General features: G+C 38.4%; 2 protein-coding genes across 5 annotated transcripts; both read right to left on the bottom strand.

Moving 5' to 3' along the window:
• Window positions 1–217: 217 nt before the first annotated feature.
• Window positions 218–7,698, bottom strand: igf3 (insulin-like growth factor 3). Its single transcript, XM_042408257.1, has 5 exons — window positions 7,673–7,698; window positions 7,427–7,577; window positions 5,483–5,627; window positions 1,930–2,117; window positions 218–1,179 (listed from the first exon to the last, which is right to left on the bottom strand). The coding sequence occupies exons 1-5, from the start codon at window positions 7,696–7,698 to the stop codon at window positions 964–966; spliced, it is 726 nt and encodes a 241-aa protein (XP_042264191.1). The 3' UTR covers window positions 218–963.
• Window positions 7,699–8,956: 1,258 nt separating this feature from the next.
• Window positions 8,957–16,839, bottom strand: LOC121896366. 4 transcript variants are annotated; one of them, XM_042410207.1, is made up of 4 exons: window positions 16,698–16,837; window positions 13,002–13,575; window positions 12,476–12,610; window positions 8,957–10,504 (listed from the first exon to the last, which is right to left on the bottom strand). In XM_042410207.1, exons 2-4 carry the CDS (start codon window positions 13,560–13,562, stop codon window positions 10,133–10,135), a joined length of 1,068 nt encoding a protein of 355 aa, XP_042266141.1. In that variant the 5' UTR covers window positions 13,563–13,575; window positions 16,698–16,837; the 3' UTR covers window positions 8,957–10,132. The 4 variants fall into 4 exon arrangements, with proteins under 4 accessions (XP_042266141.1, XP_042266144.1, XP_042266142.1 ...); XM_042410210.1 differs by having other exon boundaries at window positions 16,735–16,837; XM_042410208.1 differs by having other exon boundaries at window positions 16,726–16,834.
• Between the last annotated feature and the right edge of the window lie 1,446 nt (window positions 16,840–18,285).

The following is an 18,285-nucleotide window of genomic DNA, read 5'->3' as shown; positions in this document are numbered from 1 at the left end:
TTTTTAAGACAGACTTGAAAAAGTGTTAACAAAATGTAACATGAAAAAACCCACTGTACACTCCCTGCCCAAACAGTAGGCAATCAAATTTAGCAGCTAGATGGTGAACATAGTGGAGCGTTTAGTGTCTAAAGAGCTAGATATTTTTCTCAGGAGTTGGGGGAGACCAAAACAGAGCTAAAAGGACAGTGAACATTGGACTTACATTCATCAGGTGGACACAAACAAAGTCCAAATAAATGCTAATATTGCTACATCTCTGCTGAATGTGTAAATAAGCAGCTGTTTGCTGAAATGTTCATCACAGTAACCTTTCATCATAAGGTGAAAACATGTTGAAAAAAAACTCAATGATGCTTTAAATTTAGTAGAAACACAATGAAAAACCTGTAGTGCCAGAGCCTCACATGGTTCTGAAAAGTTCAGATTATTGGAGTTTAGGAGTTATCGGCTAATAAAGCGCTGAGGTGAAACTTAAACTTCAAGGTTCTGTGCCAAATGTAAGAAAAATAAAATCACAATAACACAAAGCTAATTTACTCAAATCTAAGCCTTAGCCTAAGCTCAATAGTATGTCATGGGATTGATTCAATTTTTCTAGACAGGGATGGTAAATCATAAAAAAAACAAAAAACAATGCAATATCATTGTTAAAGGCTGCTAAATATTGAGTAAACAAACACTATTCCACACAAGCCCAGTGGTGATGTCTCTATTGTTTTCTTAAGCTGAGAACATCCAATGTGGTTGCCACTGTTTTTGTTGAGTCACTTGGCAGCCCTCTGACTCGCTCCAAATCTGTTGATATCCTGGTGCTTTCATGTGATTATCAGGCCTCTGTGAATAGGGCCCCTACTTAGTAGAGAATTTCATATCACAAAAATCAGTAGCAGTCTCCAAATCTTGCTGGGTCCAGTTCAGTTACTATAAATATTCATCTTTTCGGGAGGTCATATGTCATCATTAGAAGGTGGTCATTCTCTGAGAGGGACTCCTGAAGGTAGAAGAAGGCCTGCTGGTTGTGTGCTGTGAGTTCATCTTCCTGCGTGATGATGAATCTTTGCTTTTCTGTCGGCGTGAAGGCTGTGTTTTCTTTCTATAAGCCTCCCTCTTTGGACTGCCGGGTGCCCCCATGTGCTCTAAAAGCCTCTTCTGAAATACTTCTTGGAACTGCTGTTCCTGCAAGACAGAGATAATAAAAAGAGGTGATTCAAGGACTTGGCTGCAGCAGCTAACCTTGGCCCTGCGGATGTACTGCACTGATTAGCTTTTCACATTTTGACATATAGTGTGCAGGCAAATTAGCATTTCAAATATGTGCTCAGGTAAAATATTTGTTGGACAATATTCTGACACCCATGTATACATTCATATTTTTCTGACACATCAAGACAGTAGAGTAGTACAGTCGAGATTGACAAAATATTCTCAAGGTCCACTAAATAGCTTTTTTACAGAGCTTTTAACCAGTGATGTAACCAGGACTGGAATACTGAGGTCATGAGTCCAAGGCCTGGCAATGCAGTCCCATCCCCCTGACACTAAAAAGTCTCTAAAAGTATTTGTATTTTTCATTTTTATTTTTTCAGCTAACTGTTATGTTTTCTGTACATTTTATTTCCCAACATTAAAGTCTAAATGCTGTTGGAAAACTTTCTACACCGCCAGGAACAAGATTCTGCATACTGGAGCCTTTCTTTCTGTCTTTCTTTCCTGGTCCAAAAAAAGCCCAATTTGAGTGGTATTAATCTTCTCATCTAATTCTCTGCAAGAAATTGAATATTTTCCAAAATGTCCAACTATTAAACTATTCCTTACTTCTATATATACAGTATGTACTTGATTACACCTGAATAAAACTCTGTGATAACCGAGCAAACCCTATCTGCTGATAAAGACCGTGAAATGCGGATCAACACGGACACTTACCGTGTCTGTTTGTGTAGTGGTATGCTGTGCAGTGGTCGTGGTTGGGTGAGCTGTTGTGTGCTGCTGGCTCTTAGGTTTAGCACAATACATCTCCAGATGATGCAGTTCACAGCCGGCTGATCGACAGCATTTGTCCACTATCCCCTTCCCCCTGGGCCGTGCACCATAACCAGACCACATACCTTTACCTGCAGAGTGAGAGATACCAAACATTTTAAACCTTGGAAACTTCCATACTCTAGGAAACAAAAATGCTTCTCATGAGGTCACTTAGGCCAAAACACAAGATGACATGACATAATAGATAAATGAAACCTTGTTAAGTGTTACATACACTGAACAAGTGCCTGACAAAGTCAATCCTGTCTGCACTTTTCAGTATTAATTACACTCCACAATACAAATGTATTGGACAAATGCAAAAATATATCCTGATGATGGTGCTAGAGGAGAAACCCTTGGGTCACAAAAATCAAAAGTGTTCATCCTTTGGGGAGCATGAATGTGCTCAACAAATTTTGTGAGAAACCCGGCCATTACATTTCAAGATACTACATTGTCCTGGTTCAGATGATATTGTGTTCCTAATGGTAGCAGTAAAAGATAATTTGGAGGGACATCAAAATCATTGGGGCTCATTGTCTGTGGATATTGATGGTTCCTAGAGGATTTCATGTCAGTCTGGTCAGTAATTGTCAAGGCACATAGACACTGCCATTGTTAGGAGCCACATGTTATAAAATGATGACCCCTTCATACAAATACATTTACTTACATACTTACTTTACTACTGTATGTTTTGCATATAGACGGTTAGTATGTTTTGGCCTTCATAGCAGTATCAGTTGGTCCACCACTTTGCTCCAGACTGAAATATCTTAAGAAACATTGGACGGATCACCATGAAATTTTGTGCAGACATTCATGATTCCCAGAAGATGAATTCCTTTAGCGCCACCATTCATTTTGGTTTAATGTGAAATATCTCAACAACTATTGGATGGATTGACATGAAATGTTGTACTGACACATTTAGGATGAATTCTAATAATGTTGGTGATCCTCTCACTTTATTTTAAAGGTACCATCAGTAATTTTAATGTGTCCAATACTTATGTCTTATGACCAAATACCTGCTAATGACATTCACACATTTTTTTTTTACAGTAGTAATTAGCTAATGCTAGCATGCTAACACACTAAACTTTAGACAGTTAATGTGGTAAACATTGACCCTTTGAACATTAGAATGTTAGCAATGTTAATGTGAGCATGTTAGTATCAGTGGTGGAAAGTAACTAAGTATATTTACTCAAGTATTATACTTAAGCACAATTTTGAGGTACTTGTACTTTACTTGAGTATGTCATGTGATGCTACTTTATACTTCCACTCCACTACACTTCAGAGGGAAATATTGTACTTGCTACTCCATGATGCTTTGACAGGTAATTTACTTGAATCCCACAGAAAATGAAGTTTATTCAACTGGTCATTTTGGAGGCTGGAGTTTGTGCTGCCGTTCAATTGTGTTGCTTCATACTACTTCACTCTGCCCTCATTCATATTAATGGGGTGGACAAAATACTAGAAACACCTCTCAGTATAACCATTATACAGACAGGTGACAAATTAAAGGAAAAACCAACATTAAGTGTCTTAGTAAGGTGTTGGGCCACCACGTGCCACTAAGACAGCTTCAGTGTGCCTTGGCATTGATTCTACAGTCTCTGAAGTCTTCTGGAGGGATGAACACCAATCTTCAAAAAGATATTATCCTTCATTGTGTGTTTTGATAAAGATGGTGAAGAGCGCTGTCTAACACGTCAGTCCAAAATCTACCATTGGTGTTCAATTGGGGATGAGATCTGGTGACTGTGAAGGTCATAGCATATGATTCACATCAGTTAATACTCATCAAACCATTCAGTGACCCCTCGTGTCCTGTGAATTGGGGCATTGTCATCCTGGAAGAGACCACTCCCATCAGGATAGAAATGTTTCATCATGGGATGAAGGTGATGACTCAGAACAACTTTGTATTTATTAGCAGTGACCCTTCCCTCTAAGGGGACAAGTGGACCCAAACCATGCCAGCAAAATGCCCCCCAAAGTATAGCAGAGCCAACAGATCCCCTTACTGTAGGGGTCAAGCATTCAGACCTACACCAGTTTTTCCTTTAATTTGTCACCCATCTGTCGCTCAACAGCAGCACAAACAGTACTTATGCACTTTTATTTAAGTAGGATTTTTCATGCAGGACTTTCATGGAGTATTTTTACACTGTTGTATTGGTACTTTTACTTAAGTAAAGGATCTGAATACTTCTTCCACCACTGCACAACACCACCATGTGCAAAGTATACTGTGAATTGTTTCTCTTTTTCTTGCACCTTTCTTTGTTAGTATGAAAGCTTAGCTGGTCTCAGATAACAAGTGTTTTAACAATAAAGCTATCACACACCAAGGCACAGTGTTCTGGTCAGCACACTGCCATTTTGGTGGATTGCTACCACTCTGATACCAGATGGAGAAGGTGGCCTTGGTCAGAACAGGGGAAAGGTAATCAGGTGAAAGGGCCTGTAGATAATTCCCAGTGTGAAGTGGGAGAGATAATATTCCAATAAAAATAAACTTTTTTTAATTAAATGCTGCAATGTGCTTTACATTATATAATCTACAGTAAAATAGCTGATTTACATGTCAAAGATTTGGGTCTCCTAAAGATGAACCACTATTGTGCAAAACAGTGAAATCTAATATGAAAAAAAATCATAAGATATTATTTAGCATGAGGATCTGAGTTTATCTGACTTGCTGCTGAGACCCACAGTAGAGCACAGTGGTGTTGTGGCTAGTCTTTATGTAAATAATTGAACAGGACATATTTTGTTGTTGTTGAGCTGATAACTTTCAGAGTTACCATCCGACATGATGACCATGACTATATCTGTGTTATACATCTGTGCTAGTGTAATTATGAACACACAGGGTAAAATAACCTTGATAACACTGGGCTGTAGGGAACCCTATCAGATATTTGAATGTTTGTTAAAATCTAGGTTAGAAAATACAATCAACTGCATCTCTGTCATAACGAGACAAATTCTACCAATTCATATTTTAATGAGCAGCTTTAAACCTGCAAAGGAGCCTGACATTTACAGAATAGCTACATAGCTCATTGCTATTAATAAAAATAAGTAGAGGTTGTGCATGCAATGGAGGGAAACCTTGATAAAATAAAGTTAGTTTGAAGTGTCTAGGATGAAAAATTGAAAAAGCTGTTGACAAAATTTTGAAAAGCTCTTTTGGTCATTTTGTCTACACTTTTAAGATGTTTCCTGACTTTAGTTTCCTATTGAGCAAGGTACCAGGCTTCAATATCAGCTACATCCCTAGTCCCCAGAGGATGAATCTTAAGGATGTTGGTGACCATCTCACCGTTCCCACCGTCCTTTAGTGCCTCCAGCAAGCCAACATTTCCACTGTAAATCTCCCAGATGTGCTCTTAGATGTCATTTGATAGGGATACGATGAAGATAGACTTACCTAAATAGATTCCACGATCACCACACACAAATATGAGGTCACTGAGCAGGTCAGAGCCACAGCGGAGTCTGGCTGCTTCTGAGGCGAGTGGCCAGCCCGCCAGGCATATGGTAGAGTACAACATACAGATCCGAGCAAACAACACCTGAGGACAAGAGGAAAAACTCTTAATAAGCAACTTAAACACAAGGCTTGTAACATGCTTATCAAAGAAAGACAAAATGCCTGTAATGCACAAGTGACTCCTAAAATCTCAAAAACATCACTATTATTATTAATGTCAACGTACTACATACTGGCCAAGGTTTAAAGGGCTTTAGTATGCAGACATCTCAGTCGGGGGTCCAGCTACCAGCACTAAGATCATGTCCTCTGTATTGTTTCAGGGACTTTGGAGGTTTTAACAACCCAAGAATGACACATAAATTACAAATGGTGAGTTTTTTAATCCTGATTGAGAGCCATAATTTTCTGTTGTAATGATAAGATAATGCAAATGAAATATAAATTCAACATTTCTAATGATACATGAAATTGGTGGATAAAAAAGACATAATTCTGAGACATGAGACACAATCAACTGAGTCAAACTTCTTATTTTTGATGGTTTTAGGCCAAAAAACATAACAAAAACATTTCTGGGCTATGAAACAGCATTTTGTCGGGGGGGATAATGATTGCAGAATCTATATTTCAACAGAATTTAGAAAAAGAAAATTGTACAATACAGGAAATTATAGCAAATAAAACATTTCTTTGCAGGGATGAAGTTGTACTGGTTGACTTGAACCTCTTTATAACTGGAAGGATGATCAATGGTCACTTTTTTTGATTTTGTGCAAAATCCACAAAGCAAATTCTATGTTGTAGTGGTAACTGAAAAAGTAAGTACACTATGAATATGTTTTCCTGGATTGATTATATACTGTTGTAATCTATTTCTAAGAACATGGGGGTAGCTGTCAGTTGATTCTATTAAAAAATGTTATGATGGCTGTGAGCAACTGTGAGATGCACTTGAAAGCTCCAAAAAAAAAAGAAAAGTGGAAGATATTTTTTTTGTTGTTAAAATAGATGTTATATCCTTCAAACCAGCTGTTTTAATTTTAGTCTTGAGCAAGTTATTTTATTCACATTTGATTTTTTAAAAACATTATAAGAATAATTTAGTATTTGATCAATAGCTAAAATAATTAGCTGCAGCCCTAATTCACATTCCATTAGAAATATATCATATACATTAATATAGTATATCAATCAATTGTACAATTGCTTGTTTTGTCTGATCAACAGTTCACATTATTTAAAAAATGACACCACAATTTCCTGATAATTTCCTACGTAAGAAAGAATTGTTATTTGATAGCAATTATCAGCACAATAGAGACAAAGTTCTGAGACCGTTCAGTGACTTCAGTGAGTTGGGTTGACTTTTCTTTTTGATTACATTGAATGAACAGTCCCATTTAAACTTAGGTAAATATTGATTCATTACTCAGTAATTTTTGGAAAGTCTATTCACTCTATGTGTTGAATTGTATGTTCGTCCATAGATAAATTTCACATTTTCTAATTTTCCCTATAATTAGTACCAAATGACATAACCATCTCCTGAATTCTTTCTATGAATTTGCAGTTTCAAATCAGCTCCTGTCTGGAAATTATAACAAAACATGGGACCTGTAAAATAAAGTGTTAGCAGAGAGGACACAGAGAAAAGCACACAGTCTTCTCACTGGAGGCTTATTAAGTTAAGCTAACTGATACACTGATATATTGGTAGACACAATGTCTATATTGTGTACAACTGCCTGCACTGCACCACTGCTCGGAGAAGCAGATCAACGTCTAATCTATTGAAATTGTTCCCAACATGCAAAACGATCATAATTTTGTCCTGCGGTCGAATATGTGATCCCAGTTCAGTGCCAGGGTGAGTCTTACCTTCAGTGTCAATGATCTTGCAGAAGGGCAGCGTGAGGAGTGCATCCTGTCTGTGCAGACAGACAACAGACCTGCAGTCTTATAGTGAGGCAGCAGGAGGGGGGGGGGGGCACAGCACAGAGGTTTCCTCCCTCCACTCCTCGCACTGTTTCTGGCTCAGATCTCATCCACCACTCATATCAGATGATTCCACATGCTGTCAGAGAGGATGAACTTGTTCTGATGTGTTCCTTCCATGTTTGTCACATGATATTCATCATAGGCACAAACATGATACGGGAAAATATACACTCAGTTGCTAGTTTATTAGCTCCACCTCGTTAAAATGACTGCAATCTAATCCAAAAGGGCTGCATTAAATGCTTTGTGTTGAAACTGTTTTAGAGAGTTGTTGATTCAACTTTATGCTTACTTTGGAGGCTGTAGTTTGTGCTGCTGTTGAGCTATATTGGTTTCTAGTATTTTGTCCACCTCATTAATATAAATGAGGGCAGAATGAAGTAGTGAGGCAACACAATTGAACTGCACCACAAACTCCAGCCTCCAACATGACCAGTTGAATAAACTTCATTTTCTGTGGGATTCAAGTAAATTACCTTTATTTTGGTTTTTTTGTATCCGTAAACAACAGCAATATAGTGGTGGAAGAAGTACTCAGATCCTTTATTTAAGTAAAAGTACCAATACAGCAAGGTAAAAATACTCCATTACAAGTAACAATCCTGCATGAAAAATCCTACTACAGTAAAAGTACATAAGTATTATGAGCTTGATGTAGTTAAAGTATTACAGTAAAAGTGGTGGTTTGGTCCCTCTGACTGATATATTATTATATATGACATCATTAGATTATTAATAGTGAAGCATCAGTGTTAGAGCAGCATGTTACTGTTGTAGCTGCTGGAGGTGGAGCTAGTTTACACTACTTTATATACAGTTAGCTAGTTTAGTTCATTTGAACATTTATTGAAATGAAAGCATGTGAGAAGTTTAGAGGGAAAAATCACTATTTGGTGGAGCTGTTAACAACTCAGACATGTGAAATGTGACCCCGACTACACACTGCTTTTTATAAGACGTCAAAAGCCAAAAAGGTTGGAAACCACTGGTTTTATCTTTAACAATGTGTTGTATTTTAAAAGCTTGTTATATTATCCATTGTGTCAAATCTTCATCTGAAAAGTAACTAAAGCTGTAAAATAAATGTAGTGGAGTAGAAAGTAGAATATTTCCCTCTGAAATGTAGAAAGTAGCATCACATGGAAATACTCAAGTAAAGTACAAGTACCTCAAAATTGTACTTAAGTACAGTATTTGAGTAAATATACTTAGTTACTTTCCACCACTGGTGTTGTTTGGCACAAATCATATAAATTGTTGGATATGATATGTTTGCTACTTAAAGTTTGCAAACAACCTATGGAGTAGCTAGAAAAGAGCTAACGCTACGCTAGCTTGTTTGAGTTTTAAAATGCCTGCAGTGAAAAGAAAAGTGGCGGGGAGATGAGCTCAGAGAGAACACAAAACAACTTTTACATGTGGCACAACTCAGTTTAATCTCAAAGTAAAGACTTGAGCGGATGCAAATTCAGCCACAGGCACAAAGAACAGCGAGTCTGAAAACACTTTCAGCTTGAGTGATGACATGAACATTTATCCAGAGACTGAACGACTAATTCTTAAATGTACAAAGATGAAAAAGAAAAACGAGAGATACTGGAGGAAAATAAAGAGATCAGTCAGCTGACCTGTAAGATACATGGTTGGTACCACTGTACAATGCTAGCTAGCTACAGCTAGCGTCTGTGCTGTCTGAACATTAGCTTGTTGGGGGTAAAAAACAGATTTCAGTAAAGATTCCATTGGTTAAATTTATGTAAATAACACAGTGTAAACGAGTGAAAAAAGCTCTTCAGTCTAAACACACTTTCAAACTGTTTAAACAAAATTGCAAGGCTGTTGTATCAGTCTGAAGTTAAGTAGCTAATGTAGTTTGAGGATATTTCAACCCTTCAAAATTCTCTCACAATCCTTAGACACAATTTTAAGTCAGGTTTGAGCGTCGTAGCTCCATCAGGAAACTTAGACTGAGAGAAGTAAACAGTTAAAGAACCTCAGGTGAGGTTTAAAAATTATTTAAAGCAGATAGTTTGGTCTAACAGAACATACAAGTTTATAAACATTTATGTTCTTGAAACAGTTATCGTGAAAATCTATCATGTCAATTTTAATTATTAATCTTAGTCGCAGATTTATATTCATTAAAAAAGTAGAATAGTTGTTAAAAATCAGAGAAAAATGAATAATACAAATCCTGTTATATTTAAGCAAGTAAACCTTTCGCAGATTCATGCTCTTCGTGTGTGTGTGTGTGTGTGCGCGTCCCACATAAAAGAAACAAAAATAAAACCAAATCTATGTCCTTGATAATGACTGATCTCATTAAAACATGACGTTTTCTTGTTTTGCCTCAGCAAGTTTAACAATCTGTACAGATAATACAACATCCTCAGATCCTTGATTTAATTTCTGGCTGGATTTGGCACACCACAAAACACCACGTCACACCAAAACATGAATAACAGAACGGATAGATAACTCTACTAACCAAACATTGTGATAAACCGTCCTTTGGCTTCACAAAACAGTCGAAATGCTAATCTAATATGCTGAATTTGCATCATTACTGTTCTTTACTCTGAGCTGTCATTTTGTCGAGTGCTTGTTGTGAAGATCGACTTCATTCTCTCGGAGCTTGGCCTTCAACCGAGCGATCTTCTCCTTTCGTTCCAGCTCCTTGAAGTCACATGACTGTTGTGGTGACGTACAGGCAGAAGCTGAACTCTGAGGATCCCTCCTGGTCCAGCTGTGGTTGCCATTTTGATAGTCTATTTGCATATTACTGTCCATACTGTTGTTTTGATCTGTACTTTCGGCTTCTTGTCTGTCCAGGTCTTGTGTCTCACCTTCATCACTGTCAAGGTTGGCCACCTCCTCCTGGTCCCCTTGAGTCTGGAAGCGAGCAGGCCGCTTTCTTCCAGCATCCTTATTGTTTGGCTTGTTGTCATTTAGCAGCTCCTGAAGGAAATATAAAGGACACAGTATCAAATACCAGACTCCTAAAATAAACAAGGTTTGTTGATCATGTTCATCTGTTGGGATTGATATTGATGCTACATGATAAATCAGAAATCAAGCATAACCTGTTTCAAGTAGTGACCATATTACCACTGAAGCAGAGAAGAGACATTATGTAGACACACTGAGTAGTGCTGGGAGGTTCCAGTGTTTGTGTTGTCTCAGTCTACCCGCATCAAGTACTTATAGAAAGTTAGGAGTATTTTGAGTTTTCCAGTACTGGGTATTGTGCGTCTTTCAGGCCACTGAAGTGCAAGACGTGCCAACAGTATGTGTGGGTATCGAGTAGAAGAAAGAGCTTCATGCAATATTAGTATTTATCTGATGTAGCTGAATCAAATATTAAATTGAAATTTAATGGATTCTGGACTTAAGAATCGAAATGGATCAGTGGTGATCTGAACTGCTTCTTCTGTATTTTCTTCTAAACGTCAGCTACAAACATCTTTTAATCAAAGTGCATGATGTTAGATCTCCTGCATGATAAACTAGTTTTATTTATCTTTTATTTTACTTTTCTTTTACTATATAATTCTATTACTGTCTATCACATTGTTAGTTTTGGTAACTATATTATGAAATGTTCTATACAAATCAGGGTTCTATATTAATGGTGACCAATGGCCTGTGGCCACAAAAAGTTACTCTTTAACCACCAAATATTCCATGTAGGTGGCCACCAAGTTTTATTCCCACTGTTAGTCATCACCAACACAACTGAGAATCCACACAGGAAGCGAGATGTGAGCCAACGTGGTAACCGTTCACTCCACACTGATTCAAACCTGCGCTCAGTGTCTGTTAGCCGCAGCTGCTGACCTTCACCAGGCTGAGTGACAGCAGAAATTTACTGAACCAAAACAGTTTTCATGAAGAATTAATTGATTTTATTTCCCATAGCGAATAGTGAATATCCCTGTAGTGAAACAGGTGAGCTCACAGACAGACTGGGAGCCTTGATCAATCAATGTAGATACTATTAATATGTTCAAAACACTTATACAGTGATTTAAACAGCTGTCTGTACAGATTACGACAGATTACGCTTCACATTTGACAACTTTCTCAACAACAGCTGCCATCTTGTTTTAGTGCACTGGGAGAGTGGCACCCATTGAGGTGTGCCCTCCGTAAGGGCTTGCAGGCAGATAGAGAAGAAAAAAGTGACACCTCACTCCCCCTACTGGTGGCTCTGTGGCACTACATTAGAGCACTGCATCAGAGATTTCATCATACAAAAGCTGCAAGTCTCAGTCTAAAAAGTGAAATATTATCAGCAGCAGTTCATGTGCATTTATGATCAATTATCCTTTAACATTAATTCCTTAGAAAACCAATAATATATAGTGGGGTCCAAAAGTCTGAGACCAATTTGAAAAATATTTTCACATAAACCTGGAAATAATCAGAACGTTTGAGGGTTCAGAAACATTTAAAAACAAGAAGTAATGACATGTAAAATGAGGATAAATATTCAAGATTCTGCACTATTTGTAGGTCAGCAAATTTGTGGCATTGACCAACTTATCTCATTTGTACAAAAGGTCAGATTTCCTTGAGTTGTATCCCTTCCATTAAAGCATTCAGATGACTCAGGTGGATTTGATCTACTCACCAGAGGCTCGTTCAAGTAACTCAACTTGCAGCCAGTGTTCACCTGTTATAACTATGGCTTTAAAATATAAATATAAATGAATATGGTTTCTTGCAAACTTTTATTTATATGGCTTGTTCAATTATTTTCATTTATTGAAGTATTACAGTTCAGGACGGCTGTGTTAAATTGAGTTGAATTGCCTTTTCTGTGTTGTTTTTACATAGGTTTACATTTAGGGGCAAATTTAGGGGCCAGTGCTTAAAAATATCAGCGTCTATCCCTGCAAATAAAGCTATTAGTATTACTATATTCACCTGATCTGTGTGCAGCGTCTCTGTAGTGGAATAGTTATCTGTTTTGGTGAGAAGATCCTGTTTTAGGGAGATTCGGGGCAAAGTGACACGCAATCTCTTCTTCTGTAGTTCTCTGTCTGCAGGTTCAAGAGAAGCCTGTCGATGCAAAAAAGGGGACAAACGAGTCAGATAAATGTTACAGAACATCTTCCTGAAAGAGGAACCGTTAAAACACCTGCTTTAAAAAGTTAAACATGCGCTTTATACCTGGTTATCGTTTTCAAAAAGCAAGTTCAGTCTCGCTACCGTCCCCTCTGTGGACAGACAGACCAACATTGCTATGCCACCGGCTTGGCTAAATATGAAAATGAGATAAGTTTGTCCTGAGGGTGGCAATTTGCACATCAGACTTTGATATTTCCTGTGTACTAGGGTCATGGCTCTAGGCATAGCAATATTGGTTGGTCCACCACTTTGGTCCGGACTAAATGACAACAATAAGAATCGCTGTGGTACACTAGAGTGATGCTAAAGTAATCATCAATACCTTCTCCTGGCTATCAGATGACACAGCTGATGTTGAATGAAGGGAGGACTGGGCCACCGGCTGTGGTTCTTGTGACACTTCTTGACTCCTGCTTCGTTTGGGGTTCTTGATGATCAGGTAAATGCGTCCGTGGTAGATGACGATAGCATCTTGGCGGGTTTTGAGCGCCGAGCCGTGAGGTAAGAGGGATGTATGAGAGGTGTGTGAGGAGACCTTCTTCCCAGGCATGATGTCCTGCAGCAACTTATAAGCTGTGCAGTTGGAGGAAACGAAAGACATTTGGAGGGGACCCTGCGCAGCCCGAAACTCTCTGTACAGCAGTGAGGACATGTTTTCTTTCACATTGTTTCCTGTGTGGGAGGCTGGATTCTGGCTTTTCCTCCGTATGACTGTTGGACAAATCCATATACCTTCTGGGGCGTCCGTACGGGCCTTGGAGCCCTCAGATGCAGGCGGGGGCAGGCCCATTCTCCTGATCACTGAGTTTGGTAAGCTCCACACGGGAATGTTTTTCACCTCAGCCTCCACTGGGATGTGGATTTCCAGTTCAAGAAGGTCCATGCTCTGTATATCCCTTTGGACACATAAAGAGTTCATCAGTTAGGGTGCTGGCTCAATTCCATACAGCATACTAACTGTAAACTGTATTCACTTCATAGTACTTGTCTTAGTATTCTGTTTCTGAAGTTAGTATACCAAAGAAATCAATTAATTACATTGTTAATTATATTCAGTGTTTCCAATATAATTGTACAGGCCTGGTGGGCTGCCAGGCCAACAAGAACCCCCACCAGGCCAAATAACACCAAATACCCATTAATTCATAAAATCAATAGTGTTTGGGAGGTGCAGCGCTGTTCTGAAACGTGAGTCAACCTCTGTGTTGTTGCCTAGGAAACTCTTGGTAGCGTAATTGGTGAATGCTAGCAGAGCAGAGGAAAAGGTTAGCAGTAAGGTGTCAGTGTGGCAGTAAACGTACAGTACAGAGTACAGCGTGTCAGTTAATAAATGCTGCAGCTTGTCAAGACCAAGAAAAGTCACGTCTGTTGTTTCCCCAACGGCTGGAAAAGTGAAGGGGGTTAGCTCCAAAGTTAGCAACAATGGGTTAGCATAACCTGACGATGCTAAACAGATGCTAAGCAGTCAACCAGGCCGAAGCAGTCGACCGAGGGGAAACACTGATATTAATTGTTAATTATATTGTTTGAACCTAACAGGAAATGATATAATTTGTGCCCCACGCAAAGCCAAACAAACCGCTGCTTTAGAACGTCACTGCCAAATCAATGTGACAGCATTTTTTAAATCATATTTTTTGGGTTGCTCACAAAGCTATTTCACAACCATTCACAATTAAACTGAAATTATAGTTGCCGCGTCCACGAGTCCGTAAGGGTCCGTGTGACATAAAGTTCATCATCAGATGGCGTGCGTGTAGGCTCTGTGCGGAAGTGGTCTGGCCGGAAGTTGGTATTTTAAAAAGGCGAAGATTATTCCAGAAGAGGCTGGTCCATAGAGGAAGAGGAGGTTGCTCCTCCTCTACTTTTGAAAGGCAAGAGGGAGATCAAAATATTAAAAAAAGAGTAATTGGTTGAAATAAACCATTACCAAATCATTCACAGAACGTTAACATAATTGAGAGAGTTAGCTTGTTTGTCATAGTTGCTAATGATACCAGACTGATGAACCAGCAGCCACTAAGTTCTGTCCAGTCGTCCTGCTTGACCACTGGTCTGTATTATCGTAGCCATGTCTGCTTGAACCTCGCCACTGGTCTGTGTTGTAAAGCAGATTGCAACTTGAGAGAAATAGTTCCGCAGAGTTGCTGGTACTTCCTGTCCTGAGTGCAAATCATTTTCTGAAACCCCTCTTAGCTAACGGTGTACACGGGCACCATTCTCTTACCAAGTGGTGCATTACAGAGTTGGTGATTTCTTTATATTTCATATTTAAGGATGTCTCAATTCATAAAATGCATGTGGAGGAGAGAGGAGGCTTGCTGGAGGAGCTATGAGTGAAGAAGCACTAGTGTATCCTTTGCAGAACTCTTTTCAGCATCCATGATGTGGTGTGACACACAGCTGGTATATACAAACTATTTGTAGTGTGTGACATCTGTGTATTCTTGTCACGTCATGACACGTTATGATTTGAATAGCAAATATGTTAGTTGTCATGAACACTGTTCTGCTCATCTGACAGAGATCATAAAATACAGCGATAAGCTGTAACAGAACGGTGGACAGATGATGCAGCTGTGCCGCACTTCATATTTAATTGATGTCATCTTAAAATAACGGCTCTGAAGTGAGGATGTCTCATTCTGTTAAATACCTGTTGCCTCGACTCCTCCGATCACATCTCAGGTGGAAGTGACAAAGACTCAAGGATGTACAAACTGAGAGATGAGAAGAGGGCTAAATGCTCTTGTGGGGTCTGCAGTTTGCCTTCCGTGCAGAAGATCATGTGACCCTACACCGCACACTCTTCACTACCCAACCAGAGACTGATTTATCTTCTCTACATTATATATAACAAACAGAGAACAGGTTGTCACGTGCACACACGCACATTTTTTATTTAATTTTATTAAATCGCAACCTTTTGCGGTTATATAATTGCACTTGTGATTAGATTAATCGCAGTAATTGTTTTCGTCATGTTTAAAGGAAAAATGCCAAACATTTGCAGCTTCTCAGAACTGATGATTGAGACTTTGTGTCAAACATGATGTCAACTCAATATATGAGCTTGGAATTTGGAGACAAAAAAAAAAAGACATCATGTTCGGCTATATGAAAGTATAATTGGCATTTTTCCCTATTTTCTGACATTTTGAAGATTTATCAGATTAATCAATCATAAAAATAACACTTTATTGCAGCCTTATTAGTACCAGCTGTGAGTTTATACTCCTTTCTTTGCTGTATATTGTATTATTTATTTCTTTGACTGTATGTTACTGTGTTTTATGTACAACAAGCTGCTCCAAACATAGTGTCCCTGGTGGGATTACTCACTACACTTCAGTTAAGACGTCTGTGTTGATGTGAAACCTCATACTAGTCTCATTTCTCTCTCTCATCTGTCAGATGTCCAGTGTTTGGAGGGAGGCACATCTGGCTGTAGATGTGTGGACTGATTCATATCTGCCCTGTTTGATCCCTGATGTTAATGACTTGTGACGAATATTGGTGAATATTTTCATCATTCTGTAATTTATTTTCATTGTAAATTGTTATATGTTTTTTGTCTGCAACCCTGTTAATTGTGCTGCTGCCCGTCGTGGTCAGGTTCCGGTTTAAATAAATGTTAAATAAATAAAGTCTAGAAAACGAAACATTAGTTGAAGGTTAAGAAAACCCTCCTGGTTCTTTGCGTCCATTTTTTTTTTTAAAACTGTCTCATTTTCGCTTTACGGTAACGTTAATATAACCTCTGAACAGCCAGAAAGACTCAAAGCTTCGCTTTTCTTCCGTTTATCTTCAAATGTTCAACCAAAACGCTTATTAACAGGGTCACGTGTCACAACAATTAACAAATTGTGAGACAAATTTCGACGGTATGACGGAGTTGACCTCAAACTAACAACCAAACTGAACACTCAGGTTTCGATTTCCGTGAAACCGCTCGGAAACATTTCGCTAAAAAAACCGTTTAGTAACAATTAGCGAGAATCTGTTGTGTTGTTTGTACCTTAATGAGATGTCGGAAGCCAACTTACAGCTCCTACCGTCGATGGAGGCAGTTTTACTGGACACCGTAGACCTGAACGTCCTGAAGCTCCACAAGATCTCTGATGCTCCGCTTACTGCTCCATGAATCACGTGATCACCGCGACCGGGGTGTCGTTACGTCATACCCGCCGGTGTTGCGTGTGTACTACAGGACGTGTTGCTCAATCTGACAGAAAGTCACCAGTTTTGAATATTGAATCTTTTTGGAACAAAATAATGATAATGAAGAAGCAGTTGACCTAGATTTGGTTTTATCTTTGGTAAGGACCCAAATTAAACAGATATGTAAATGCAGTTTGCTCTCTCTCTCTTTCACATACACACAAAGAACCTCCCTGCAAAAAGTTTAAATGGTTGAACCTGTGTTTGCTGCTGGCAAGTTATGTATTTTTAAATCAATATAAATCTGAGACTAAAACTAATATTTAAAATTGAAATAATAACTGTTACAAGAAAATAAACATATAAAAACCTGTAAACTGTCAGAATCAATAATCTGCTGAAAATAAACAAGAGTCCCTTCTGTCAGCTGGTCCTGAGACGTATTGATTAAATAACACCCGATTCTGTTAAAAGATGCTTATCTGGAACATTTGTCAAATCAATCAAAACTCAAAACAAACTTAATTGCTGTCTGGCCCTGAAACGCAACAGATTCTACTGGCAGAGAGACATGCAGCACATTAAGCTGCACAATATGTGACTGCATGTCACAAACTGAGGGACACAATTAACATATCACTGAATGTGACCAATTCTCTTGACATAGTCTATTGTACATATGGTTATTTTTGATCTAATCCATTGATAACTATTGTGTTTTTCATTTGATTTGCTGTTTTACTGTTTTATCATAATTTAACACTGCTTTTATGCTTTGACTTTACATTGTCCTACCAATGCAAGAACTGTATATGCTTGAATTGGTAGGACATGCACACACACACATACACACACACACACACACACACACAAACACACACACACACACACACACACACACACACACACACACACACACACACACACACACACACACACACATATATTAGATATTTATGCACAAAATATATTTCATGTTTATTCTCTGTATTCTGCTTTTCTGGTAGTCACATTTGAGCTGACTTTTATTTTGTGGCACTTCCATTTTGTTAAAATAATCAGGATAGTTAATAAATGCATAATTTTAACAAATTAAGTGACAAAAAAATGTACAAATAGCACTTTATACATCAAAACAGTGGCCTGAACTTAATCCACACAATATCATTCAGACAGTCAATAGCATTAAAAACATATAAGCCCTCACATGTGCCTATAAAGTACAATGGTGATATATGGGAACTGGTACAGGACCTCTTATGGCAAAACACATATCCTGGCCTGTTATTTATCATCAAACTAACAAATAAAGTTTGTTGGAATCACTGAACAGTGACTCTGCAGTAATTACAACAAAACATTGCACAGATGTGCCAAAACCTCACAGGAAAAGGCTGTTCTTCATATTCAAAGTCTTATACTGCAATTAGTAAAACTATATTATT

The sequence above is a fragment of the Thunnus maccoyii genome, chromosome 4 (genome assembly GCF_910596095.1).
Source record: "Thunnus maccoyii chromosome 4, fThuMac1.1, whole genome shotgun sequence".
NCBI lineage: Eukaryota > Metazoa > Chordata > Actinopteri > Scombriformes > Scombridae > Thunnus > Thunnus maccoyii.
Note: the sequence above shows the minus strand (reverse complement) of the source record. Positions and strands in the feature narration are given on the sequence as shown.